General features: G+C 53.2%; 1 protein-coding gene and 1 pseudogene across 1 annotated transcript; one reads left to right on the forward strand and one right to left on the reverse strand.

Moving 5' to 3' along the window:
• LOC138102326 (zinc finger protein 850-like) overlaps positions 1-12,607 on the reverse strand; it is a 1,260,715-nt pseudogene that overhangs the window by 900,630 nt on the left and 347,478 nt on the right.
• LOC138102346 (zinc finger protein 3-like) lies at positions 2,385-2,882 on the forward strand (the record flags this gene model as incomplete). Its single annotated transcript, XM_069000035.1, has 2 exons — positions 2,385-2,581; positions 2,660-2,882. Coding segments are annotated over 2 exons (420 nt in total), but the record flags the coding sequence as incomplete, so codon positions are not given.

Below are 12,607 nucleotides of genomic sequence, written 5' to 3' on the forward strand. Positions count from 1 at the left end.
CTGAGCCCCCCCCGCCCCCAGCGCCCCCCGGAGCGGAATTTGGGGAGGGGGAGGTGGGGGCGGCCAGGCCGGGCCCCCCCCGCGCTGTCCCGGCGGGGGCCGAGTGCGGGCGGGAGCCCCGCGGGGCCCGGCCCTGCCCGGGCACGGCTGATGCCGCCCGCCCGCGCTCCGCACTGGTCCGGACTGGTGCTCCCAGTGCCGTGCGGGGCGGGGCCGCTCTGGGGACCCCCCAGGGCACAGCGCGGCTGCTTTGGGGCTGTCGGCAGCGCCCGGCGCTGGGCATGGGGCGTGTGGGGGCAGCTGGGGCCGCACTGGTGGCACTGGTGGTGCTGGGAGCCCCCCCGGGCGCGGGGTGAGCGGTGAGAAGGGGGGCGGGTCTGGGACCCCAAATGGAGCGAAATGGGGAATGGAACCCCCAAAGGGAGCAGGAGGGGCCTGGAACCCCCAAAATCAAGGCCGGGGGAGGGGAGGTGGGGATTGGGGATGGGGAAGGTGCAGAAGGAGGAGGGGAAGAGGGGGCTGGGACCCCCAAAGAAAGCGGGATGGGGATGGGACACCCAAATTGAGCTGGAATGGGGCTGTGGATTGGGGGAACGCTGAGAAAGGGGAGGAGAGGGGAGGGAAAGGTGGGGTTGGGACAGCAGAAGAGTGGTTCCATGGGGGTGCAGCCCTGTCCCCCAGCACCTGAGCCCTGGAGCGATTCCCTGGGGCTCTGGGGAAGGGAGGGATCCGCACTGGGGGGGTCCCCAACCCCCCTGTCCATCCCTGGGGCTGATCGGGGGCTCCCCCCACACAGCAGCCGGTGCTGCGGCAGCCGTGGGACAGAGGGGGTGGGAAAGGGGGGTCAGGGTGGGAGTGGAGGAGGAGCGGGAGGAAGAGGAGGGAGAGAGGAGGAGGAGGAGCTGGAGAACCACGAGGTTCCACCGCCCGCCCACTGTGTCCGCAGCACCCCCAGCCCCGGTAGCATCTTCCCCCCCATCCTGCAGGTGAGCGGGGAGGGGGAGCTCACCCCAAATCTATCGGGGGGTCAGCAGGAGGGGTTTTTTTGGAGGGGTGTTTGGAGCTTGCAGATTCTGGAATCGAGCCCTAGATGTCCTTGCATGTCCCTGGGAGGGATTTTTTGGGCCAGATGGGACATGTGGATCTTGCAGGACTCCAAAGCTGAGCCATAATTGCCCCTTGGGGGTCTTGGGAGGTCCATGTGAGGATCGCCCAGTACTGGCAGGGTGGGACACTGGGTTTGGGGATCCCCAGGAGAGCTGGGGGCTGGAACACAGGACCCCTGGAGTGGGGAGAGCAGAGAGGGACGATACCAGAGCTGGGGGACCCCCAAGAGCCTGGAGGGGTGGGGGGGCCTGGAGATGAGGTGGGGCTGGGACCTCTCAGCCCTAAAAGGGGCGGTGAGGAGAAGGGGGAGCCCCAAGTGCCTGGAGTGGAGGGAGGCTGAAGAGGGAGACCCTGGGACCTCTGGGAGCCAAAGCAAAATCAGGAAAAAAGGGACCTATGAGACCCCCAAACCCCCCCAGCATCCCTAAGCAGGACCCCAGAGAGGGGGATCCCCAGGACGCACGGGACCCCCAGCAGCCCTGACAAGGGGGACCCCCAGAACCCCAAAGTGAGGAGACTGGAAAGGGGGAACTCCTGGAGGCTTTTTTTGGAGTCACTCTTGATTTTTTGTTGGTTTTATGGACACCAGGTACCCGGTGAGTTCCAGAGCTGGACTTGGGCAGGAGGAACCCCCAACCCAACACACTCATCCCTTGTTTCTCCATAAACCAGGATTTCCCATTCCCAACCCTTGGCCAGATGGAGGAGGAGGCTGTGAGGAAGAGGAAGATGCCCTGGGAGCCCCAGGCAGGTGAGGAGGAAGTCAGTGCCCCTTTCCCCCTCTCTCCTGCTCCATCTCCCAGCCCAGCATCGCCCCCGGCTGCAGGACAACCCCGCTGCCGACGCCGTCCTGCCGGGGACGGACTGGGGGGATCTCCTTCCCCTTCCCTGTGGCACGGAGGCAAATCCCATCCTCTCCTTGTCCTTCCTCCCCAGACAAGGAGCTGAGGACGGAGCCCAGGGAGGACAAATCCCCAGGGCAGAACCTGGTGGAAGAGGCCGTTTTGAGCGGCTCCATGGCGCAGGAATCCAACAGGGAGGAAAAGCCCTGGAGATCCCACAGGAGGAGGGGCTGCAAATGCAGCCCAGGGTGCTCTGAGGAGGAAAGACCCACCCTGTGCCGGGAAGGAGGCCGGAGATGCAGCCAGAGGCCAGAGCTGGTGGTTCATGAGCAGCTTCACGATGGGGAGAAGCCCCACACATGTGGGGAATGTGGGAAGAGCTTCAGGCGGAGCTCCCACCTGATCAATCACCAGAGGATCCACACCGGGGAGAGGCCCTACGAGTGTGGGGAATGTGGGAAGAGCTTCAGACGGAGCTCCCACCTGATCTGCCACCAGATGATCCACACTGGGGAGAGGCCCTACGAGTGTGGGGAATGTGGGAAGAGCTTCAGCCAGAGCTCCAGCCTGATCCGCCACCGGCGCATCCACACTGGGGAGAGGCCCTACGAGTGTCCTGAGTGTGGGAAGAGGTTTCACACCAGCTCCACTCTCCTCCTGCACGAGCGGATTCACAGGGATGAGAGGCCCTTCCGCTGCCCTGACTGCAGGAAGGGCTTCAAGCAAAACTCCACCCTCATCATCCATCGGCGCATCCACACTGGGGAGAGGCCCTATGAGTGTCCCCAGTGTGGGAAGAGCTTCTCAGAGAGGTCCTCCTTGATCGTCCACCGGCGCATCCACACCGGGGAGAGGCCCTACGAGTGTCCCCAGTGTGGGAAGAGCTTCTCCAGGAGCTCTCACTTGACCAGACACCAACGGAGGCACCGCTAAGGGAAGCCCTGCGAGTGTCCCGACTGCGGGAAGAGCTTTGTCCTCTGCTCCAACTCCATCCCCCAACAGAGGAGCCACGTTTGGCAGAGCCCTGGTGACCCACATTCCCTGTGATCCAGTTTGGGAAGACCCCTGGCTGGTGCTCTCCACGTTCTCCTGGATCCCTGGTGGCACCTGTGTGAACACAGGGGCAGGAACATCCATCGGGACTCAGATCAACACTGGAAATTCATTGGGAAGAGCTGATTTTTTACCTTTACACTCTAAAATTTTCATCTGCTCTGTCCAATTGTTTTTTCTGGTGGTATCAAGCAACCCTGGATGACCTTGGAGATCTTCTGCAGCCTAAGTAATTTCTGTGTTAATCCCACTGAAACAACCAAAATTGGGGTAGAAATAAAGAAATTAAACAAAGAGATCTAAAGCGGCACCATTTTACTGGAATTTGGGGTTGAATTTGGGGTTCAGAGGAATATTCGGGAGGATCTGAGTGTTGTGGGGCTGTGAAGCCAGGCAGACTGGGGCCACAATCTTGTACTTGTGTTGTCAGAACGTGTCCACCTGAGCCCACCTATTCTACAGGACTTCTGGTTGTCTGTCCCAGTCCCTGCTCTGGGTCTCTCCCTTTGGAGTGTGACGTCCAAAGTGCCCAAATCGCTGCTGAAGTGCCTGAGCTGCTCTGGGCTGTGGATGCTCCTGTCCCCCAGCCTGTCCTGGTCGATGCCATGGGGGCTGGGAGGGGGTCTGGGGGGCTCCTTGGGGGACTGGGAGGGGCTTTTGTGGCTCTTGAGGGCATTTGTGGTTCTTGGAGGGGCCTTTTAGGGTGGTCTCTGAGAGAGTTTTTGTGATCTTGGCTGGGCAGTGTGGCTTGGAGAGAATTTTGTGGTTCTTGGGGTCATTTATGATGCAGGGAGTGGTTGGGGGGTTCCTGGCCAGGAGCTGTGGGGTGGTTTGAGGGGTCTGGGAGTGGCTGTAGGGCTGGGAGGGGGTTTTAGGGCCTCTCCCCCAGACTCCAAAACTGCCACCAGACCCCACCCCCAAGATGCTGCTGGTGGTCAGGGCCTCCATGTTGGGGTTCATCTTCCTGGCACTGCAGGAGAAGGTGAGGGGGGTCCCCAGGGGCCGTGTGTGTCCCCCCAGAGCGTGTGTGACCCCCCCATCCCAGTGTCACCCCCTTTTCCCTGCCCACAGGGCTCCTGAGCCAGCCCCTGCTGCCCCGGGAGGGAATTTGGGGAGGGGGCAGAGGGGGTGCGCAGCCCCCGCCGGGGGATGACCCCGGCCCAGCGCCCTTCGTTCAGCACCGAGCTGGGCTTGGGGCCGCAGGAGGAAGAGGCCGATGGGAAGCAGATCCTGCAGGGGGGACAGGGCTTGGGCTCAGGGCAAGGTCCTGCCCTGCACACCTGGCTCAGGTGTGAGCCTGCCCCGGGAAGGGAGCGGGACATTCCCATCCCCACGGATCAGGGCTGGCAGCAGCGCTGGGAGCACGGACATGGAAATCCTGGGAGCCACTGGGACCGCACTGGGGGGTGAATGATCCCCCCCAGCACCTTTCCAGGCCGCCCTGCGACCTGAGAAATGCTCGCTGGGCCTCGGCCTTGGCCAAGAGCCCCCGGGCTCAGCTGCTCTGAGCTCAGGCGCTGCCGGCTCCCGCAGCCCGCCCAGGGCCGCCCTGCCCGTGCCGGGGCTGTGCTGGAATTCTCTGCTGCTGCTGGGCCACTCGGGGGGTCTGGCCCCGCAGGAAAGGTGACCCTGGGCCAGGAGCTTTCCTTGGCCGCAGCAAAGCCTCGGCACGGAAAGACCTTCCCAGCGCTGTGCCCTGGGCCGGGAGGGATTGTGCCACCAGAGCTGTCCCTCCATTTCTTCTGCCAGGCAGCTTTAGCACAGGAAAAGTGGAGAAGCCAGAGCTGCCTCTCAGCTTTCCGCAGTCCTGCAGAGGAATCCTGTGTGGGAAGCAGCCTGGGAACAGGGTTTCTGTGCCAGGGCAGGGGAATTCAGAGCCCTTTCCTCCCCCGTGGGCCCAGGCTCTGGCCCTTGCCCTTTGCAATGGCCCTGCAGCTGCCAGAGGGGCCTTTTTGGCTCAGCTGAGAGCAGTCCTGCTGCAAGGCTGTCCTCGAGCTGCTTGGGCTGCACATGTGCCCAGGGAATGCTCATTGCTTGCAGTCTCAGGCGCTGTGCGTGTGCAGGTGTAACTACTGCAGGAGGGAACAGCTCTGCTGGGGGCAGTTCTTGCAAGGTGCTGGCCCTGGCTCGGGGCTGGGCCGGGGCCAGCGGCAGAAAATCAACTTGCAGCTCGGGCCCCGCAGCAGGGAGGAGCAGCAATTGCTGGGGGAGAGAGACTCTTGCCAAGGGCCTGCGGGGCCGGGCCCCAGGGAACGGCTTCCCGCTGCCCGAGGGCAGGCTGAGATGGGATGTGGGGCAGCAATGGTTCCCTGGCAGGGCGCTCAGGGCCTGGCACAGGCTGGCCCCAGAAGCTGCGGCTGCCCCCGCATCCCTGCAAGTGTCCCAGGCCGGCTCGGCCATTGGGGCTTCCTGCCCAGGAGGGCTGGGCTGGGCTGGGGCTGCTGAGGGCGGGATGGGCTCTGGCTGAGCCAGCTGAAGGCTGCGCATGATGAGGCCGGGGGGACCCCGTTCCTCAGTGGGTTCTGGGGTATCCCACATTCCTGAAGGGATTTCAGGGTATGTCCCATTCCTGAGGCAGTTTTGGGGTCCCCCCAATGCTTCAGAGGGGTTCTGAGAGGGGGGCTCTGGTACTTGGAAGGGGGACCTATTGTCAGGGAGCCGGGGAGCCCATTTTGGGAAGGATGCTGCTGTTTCTGGCAATGTTGAGAGGTTCTGAATGGGCTGTGGGGCCCTGGCTGTCATTTTGGGACTTGAGGTGAGCCCATGGGCACAGCAAGGGCTGAGGAGAGGTTCTAAGCTCCCATTTGGGATGGAGGGATTGAGCGGGTGCCTCCAATAAACTCAATGCCAGCCCCAGTGTGTCGATGGCAGCCCCAAATGGCTCGATCCGTCAGCCCCAAGGCCCGGCTGTGGGGAGTCAGGAGCCACAGAAGGGGAATTGGTGTCCAGGAGGGGTGGGGTGGGATGGGATGGGGTGGGGTGGGATGGGATGGGATGGGATGGGATGGGGTGGGGTGGGATGGGATGGGATGGGATGGGATGGGATGGGATGGGATGGGATGGGATGGGATGGGATGGGATGGGATGGGATGGGATGGGATGGGATGGGATGGGGTGGTTTGGGCACTTGGAGTGGGGCACTCCAGGGAAGAAAACCAGGATCTGCTTCTGGGGAGGATCCTTCTGTTTTTTGACATATTTGGGGCCTCTAAGTGGCTTCTGGGAGGTTGCAGTGAATTTGGGGAAGGTGCCGTAAACCCCCCGCAATTTGTGGGACTGAGGCGAAGTCCCCACATTTTGGGAGGGTGAGGGGACCCCAATTGGGAGGGGATCCTGCTGCTTTGCACCCCTTCAATGGGGTGAGAAGTGCCTTGTGAGGGAAGGAAGGAAGGAAGGAAGGAAGGAAGGAAGGAAGGAAGGAAGGAAGGAAGGAAGGAAGGAAGGAAGGAAGGAAGGAAGGAAGGAAGGAAGGAAGGAAGGAAGGAAGGAAGGAAGGAAGGAAGGAAGGAAAACAATGTGAGTACTGAATGAAACAAAAAAAAAGGTAAATAACTGAGTTGTCTTTTAAAAAATATCAATTCCCTCTGAATCCAAAGTTGCAGAAGACTTTTCACTCCACATTTGGGGTTTGTTTTTATCTCTTGTGAGGAATGAGACAACTCTTTGTAGAAATTAAAACAATTTATTAAAACAGAAAAATTGAAAAATTGCAAAAAAAAAACTAACAAAATATAAAAATTTGGGATCCAGATGGCTCGAGAGATATGCCCCAGGAGCGCAGGGATTCAGGAACTTTAGGCTTAAGACAGCTCTGAACCTCAGGTAGAGAAAAAAATAAACTTGCAGTTTAGGCTGGTCAAAAAGAAATCTATTTCTAAAAGCCCCTAGAAAGGGGTAGGCTTCTCCAGCACTGCCTTAGCAAGCTGGAGAGGAAGGGAAAAGAGAGTGGGCGTGTCTTCTCTTACACTTTTATAGCTTTTGCTCCGCCCACAGTCCGCCCACAGCCCGCCCCCCTGGTTCAAGGCGGTTGGTGTTTTCCCCTTGACAGACCACCTCTGTCCACCAATGGCTCCTCCTGGTCAGAGGGGTGATATTAGTTGAGATAAGGGTCATGTGCTTATGGGGCTGGGCTGTTTGTTGCAACCGGGGTTTTTAAAATCTGCCTTGAAACCAAAATACAAGTAAAACATAAAAAATACATCCAACACATCTTAAAACACTTGTAAAAGTATACAGTAAACACAGAAAGACCATAAAAACTTGATTAGTGTACCTGGACTGATGGATTGATTTTAACATTCAATTTAAAAATATTAAGCTCAAATTAATTAAGGCACTTAATATGCAAAGACCAAGCACAAATAGGGATTTCATGTATGACAAGTCCCCCCTTTTTCTCTTATGCTCACATCTTTGGTCTTTGCATTTAAGTGGAGGTGGATAACTCTTCAGGGATAGATTCAAGCTCTTTAAAACTGTCCCACACTTGCTGGGCAATTTTTCTCTCCTTTCTAGTTTTCTTATTGTTACTATTATTGACATGCATAATCTTTTGAGCGAATGGTGGACGCTGCTGTTGTCCTTGAAGATCCTGGATCAGTGGCATGCCTTGGACGACAGTGGTGATTAGACGGATGAAGCAAGGGATTAAACAAGGGAGAAAAATAAGTCCTGTAAGGGAAAGTCCAACAATAATTAAAGCTTTCTTCCACCATTGTCCTTGGAAAATATTTTCCCACCATTCAGAAGTGATCAAGGGCTGCCATTTCTGCACTGGAACATGGGCTAGTTTCCTGATGTTTTGGGTAATCTTGGTGATGGCTTCGCCGTGATCATCAATATGGATGCAGCAGTCTGAGGTGTTAAACTTGCCGCATACTCCACCTTCTTCAGCTAGTAAATAGTCCAATGCCAGCCTATTTTGGTACACGGCTGCTCGAGTTTGCCCTTGCTGTGTGTTAAGTAGTTCAAGAGCAAGAGAGGTCTCATTAGTGATTACCTCAATTAGTGCTTGCAGTCTGATGATCCGGTTTAGCATGTAGATGGGAGTTCGGTACCCCCAGCTCCCATCCTGTGCCCATGTTGCAGGTCCATAAGTCTCTAGGATCCTCTCAGGTGGCCACTCTTCTTCTCCCCATCTCTGGGTCCCTCCTATTACATGTCTCTTAGTACGGGAAAGTTCATCATAAAGGGAGATTCCAAGGTGGGCTCCAGCGTTTTCAGCAAGTAGGAAGAAGTTTGGTTGAATGGCTCCAAGAGTGCAGCTCCCTTTCCAGCGAGGTGGTAAGTTGGAATAAGCTCGGTTACCACAGATCCAGTAGAGGTCTTGTGGTGCTTCCCAGAAGTGGGGTTGTATACTTGCTGCTGTAATCCAGTACTTGGAAATTTGTGGCAGGACAGAATATGGATTTCCTTGATCCCAGCACTGCCAGAGTTTTTTAACAGGATTCAAAATGCAATTTTTGTTTTTAACCTTTTCTGCAGACCAGAATACATCTGGTTCTTGAGGTATCCACCAATGTTTTTGCCCATCAGTTACCAGGTACCTTTTGCATATTGTCTCACCAACTTCTTTTAAAAATTTTCTTCCTTTCCTCCAGATGCATTCTTCTCCAATAACAGTATTGCTTAGCAGCCAGGTTTCATTGTCATGTCTGGTTGTGGGGGAGAGATTACTCAGTCGGAGTAAATCGGGGGGTCCAAGACTGACTCCCCGCCAAGGCCAACTCTCCGATTCTAAAGTTCCTCCGCACACCCAGCAATTTGTTAAATTTAGCTGTTGTCCAATCCTTTCTGCCAGGTCAATAAACAAGTTTTTCCTTGACATCAAAGGATTGTTTTCTTTTTGTTTTTCCTTTTCTTCTATGACCACCTCTTGGATCAGGTCAGTGTCATAGGTCTTTCTTTTTAACAAATCTTCTGTCTTGGTTATGTATCTAAAATTGAAACAGAGCCAATCGTCTTGGGAGGGGCACTCTCCCTTCTGCTTATGTATTTGGGTGCCAATGTTTTTGCCAATCCAGTACTTGTGACCTTTTTCTGAGCAGATACTCAACCTTGTTATGTTGTAACAAGATGGATTAACATAAGTATGTGCTCGGAAAAAGTGTCGAATTTGAAATGAGCCTCCTTCTGCCTGGTACACAGTCTTGTAACATCTGTTACAGCGGCTGTCGGCTGCTTGTGTAAAGGGAGGCCAGAGGACCCAGAGACAGATGACACTCAGTAGCAGGATGTTGCTCACTTTCCCCTTTTGGCATACCCGAGAGGAGCTGTCAGCATTTGGGTTGCCTCTGCTGGTGGGGGTTGTCATCTTTGCTTCTTTTGTCCTTTCTTTAGGCATCTCACCTTCAGATGGTTCTTCAGTGACCTCAGGCTTCTGGAAACTCATGGTTATTTTAGGGTTGGCCTTGTCAAAGATTAGAGTTATCGTGCCCATAATTTTGGAGTCTGATTGGACTGTTATTGGAAGAGAATGCTGGCTTCAAATGGAGCCTTACTATACAGTTGATGTGACAATATGGTTGTGTGAAGGCAGAATCTGTAAAAGGGAATAACAAAGAACAGAATTAACAGCAAAATATTTTCAACTTAGTTTAACAACTTGTAGCTAGCACTTATTACTGAGGTATAACTGGGGAAGAACTGGGAGTACAGGATTTTATTAACTTGGAGTGAGGGATGCTGAGTGGAGCTTTCAAACAGGGTGTTTAGTTTGATGGTTTGTCTGGAGGTTTCTTCTCTTCAATTGGTGGTGTTACTGGACCCTTCACCCTCTTGACATGCGTCCAGCCCTTTTCAAATGTCCGGACAGCTGTTTCAGTGGTTAGCTGGACCTGAAATGGACCTTCCCAGGATGGGGTTAATGACTTTTCTTTCCAGGATTTTATTAACACCCAGTCACCTGGATTGATGTGATGTAGATTAAAATCAAGTGGGGGAGTTTGTGGTAGAAAACCTCTTTCCCTTAGCAACTCTAGATTTTTGGCAATTATCTGTACATATTGTTGTACATTGGTGTTTCCACACTCTTTCACATTCAATTCTTGTGGTGTAGCAAGGTAGGGTAATCCATACAACATCTCATATGGTGAACAACCCAAATCAGATCTTGGCTGTGTCCTGATTCTAAGAAGAGCAAGTGGAAGGCATTTTACCCAGGTCCATTTTGTTTCCAGCATTAATTTTGTGAGGGTGTTCTTGATTGTCTGGTTCATCCGTTCCACTCTCCCAGAGCTCTGTGGATGCCACGGGGTGTGTAATCTCCAATTTGTTCCTAATTGCTGAGCCAATTGTTGTACAATTTGGGAGGTAAAATGAGTACCTCGATCTGAATCTATGCGGTGGACTATCCCATAACGGGGGATAATTTGCTCGAGGATCACCTTACTCACTGTCTGGGCTGTTGTATTGACAGTTGGAATAGCTTCCACCCAGTGGGTAAGGTGATCAACGATTACCAATAGGTATTTCCACCTCTGGACAGGAGGCATTTCTGTAAAGTCAATTTGAATGTTTTGGAAAGGCCTGATTGCTAATTCAATTCCTCCGCCCGTGTTCTTTTTCATTACCTTTTTGTTAACCTTTTGACAGATTACACAGTCCCGGGTTATTTGGTTGGCTATTTCATAAACACCAGTGCATCCAAAGGTTCTGAGATAGTGATCCGCCAGAGCCTTTGAACCCCAATGATTGCTTTGGTGGATATTTTGTAGAATTTCTCGGGTTAAATTTTTGTTTAAAATTTGGCGTTTATCTGGTAAGTACCAGCGACCTTGAGAATCCTCATTAGCTCCAATTAAAACTAATTTCTGTTTTTCCTGATCAGTAAAAATGGGCGTGGGTAAAATGTTAGTTTGTGGAATAGTGTCAGATGTGGTGGTGTTAGTTGGAAGTTGGTTTACTTCCATCACTTTTACCTCTTCTTCCACTGCTGCTTCTTTTGCTGCCAAGTCTGCTAGGTTGTTCCCTCGAGCTTCTTTTGTGGTTCCCGATTGATGACCTGGAATATGCACCACTGAGATCACCTGAGGCAGTTGCAGTGCTTTTAGAATTTTTAGGATCAATTCCTTATGTAGGATATCTTTCCCTTTGGTGTTTAGGAACCCCCTTTCGGACCAGATTTTTCCAAAGGTGTGGACTACGCCATAAGCGTATCTGGAGTCAGTGTAAATGGTCCCGATGCTTCCTGCTAGTCGGTGGAGTGCTTTTTCTAGGGCATAGAGCTCACAGACCTGAGCTGACCAGGTCGGTGGCAGTCTGCCCTTTTCTAGCACACACATTTGGTGTCCATCGACCACTGAATAGCCAGAGCATCGCTTTCCATCCACCACTCGAGATGACCCGTCAATGAAGAGGATTTCCCCTTCATTGAGGGGACAGTCCACTAGGTCCTCTCTGACTTTTGTTTGGATATCAATTATCTCAATGCAATTGTGTTCAATTTCTTTTTCTGATGGGGTCCCATAAAGAAATTGAGCTGGATTTTGGTGTGTACACACAACTAACCTCAGGTGGTCTGAGTGCATGAGAATGGCTTCATATTTGACTATTCTTGGGTCAGTTAACCACTCTGCAGCCCTGTGAGCTAAAATGGTTTTGATTGAGTGTGGTGTATGCACTGTCAAGTCTCCACCAAAAATGAGTTTTTGACTCTCCGAGACCAGAACGGCTGCTGCGGCGATGGACTGGATGCAGACGGGCCATCCTCTGGACACTGGATCCAGTAATTTGGAAAGAAAAGCAACCGGCTTCCTGACTCCTCCCCACTCCTGGGTCAAGACGCCATAGGCAACTCCCTTCTCCACATTAACAAATAGATCGAAGGGTTTTTCTAGTGAAGGAAGGCTTAAAACAGGTGCTTTTGTTAATTTCTCTTTCAGATTTTGTAATTTTTGTGTGTCTGAATTAGTCCAATTAAAAGGTTCTTCTTCTATTAGTTTTTCATATAAAAATTTGGCAGATTGTGAATACTGATCAATCCACAGTCTGCAGTATCCAAATAGGCCTAATAATTGCCGGATTTCTCGTTTTGAAGTTGGAGGTGGTAGATTTAGGATTCCTTCTACTCTTTCAGCACTGAGTTTTTTTGTGCCATGGCCAATTAGATGTCCCAAATACTTCACCTCCTGTAGCACAAATTGTAATTTAGGTTTTGACACCCTCAGCCCGTTCCTCCCTAGAAAATTCAGTAACTGAATTGTAGCAGTTCTTACCGTAGACTCCTGTTCCCCAGAGAGGAGCAGGTCATCTACGTACTGAGTTACCTGAATCCCTTCGGGTGGAGAAAAGGAACTTAGCAAATCTTCTAGCGCTTGGCCAAAGAGTGTGGGTGCCTCGGTGTACCCTTGAGGCAGGCGAGTCCAGCGCAGCTGCTGCCTCCGTCCAGTGTCCGGATCCTCCCAGGTAAATGCAAAGATGTCTCTGCAATGAGAATCTAGAGGACATGACCAGAAAGCATCTTTAAGGTCAATAACAGAGAACCAGGCATGTGCTGGGGGTACCCGACTCAGGAGTGTATAGGGGTCCTGCACCAGTGGGTACCTGGTTTGGACTCTCTTATTGACCTCACGCAGATCTTGTACAAGCCGGAATGACTTATCTGG

Source organism: Aphelocoma coerulescens, unplaced genomic scaffold, assembly GCF_041296385.1.
Source record: "Aphelocoma coerulescens isolate FSJ_1873_10779 unplaced genomic scaffold, UR_Acoe_1.0 HiC_scaffold_70, whole genome shotgun sequence".
NCBI lineage: Eukaryota > Metazoa > Chordata > Aves > Passeriformes > Corvidae > Aphelocoma > Aphelocoma coerulescens.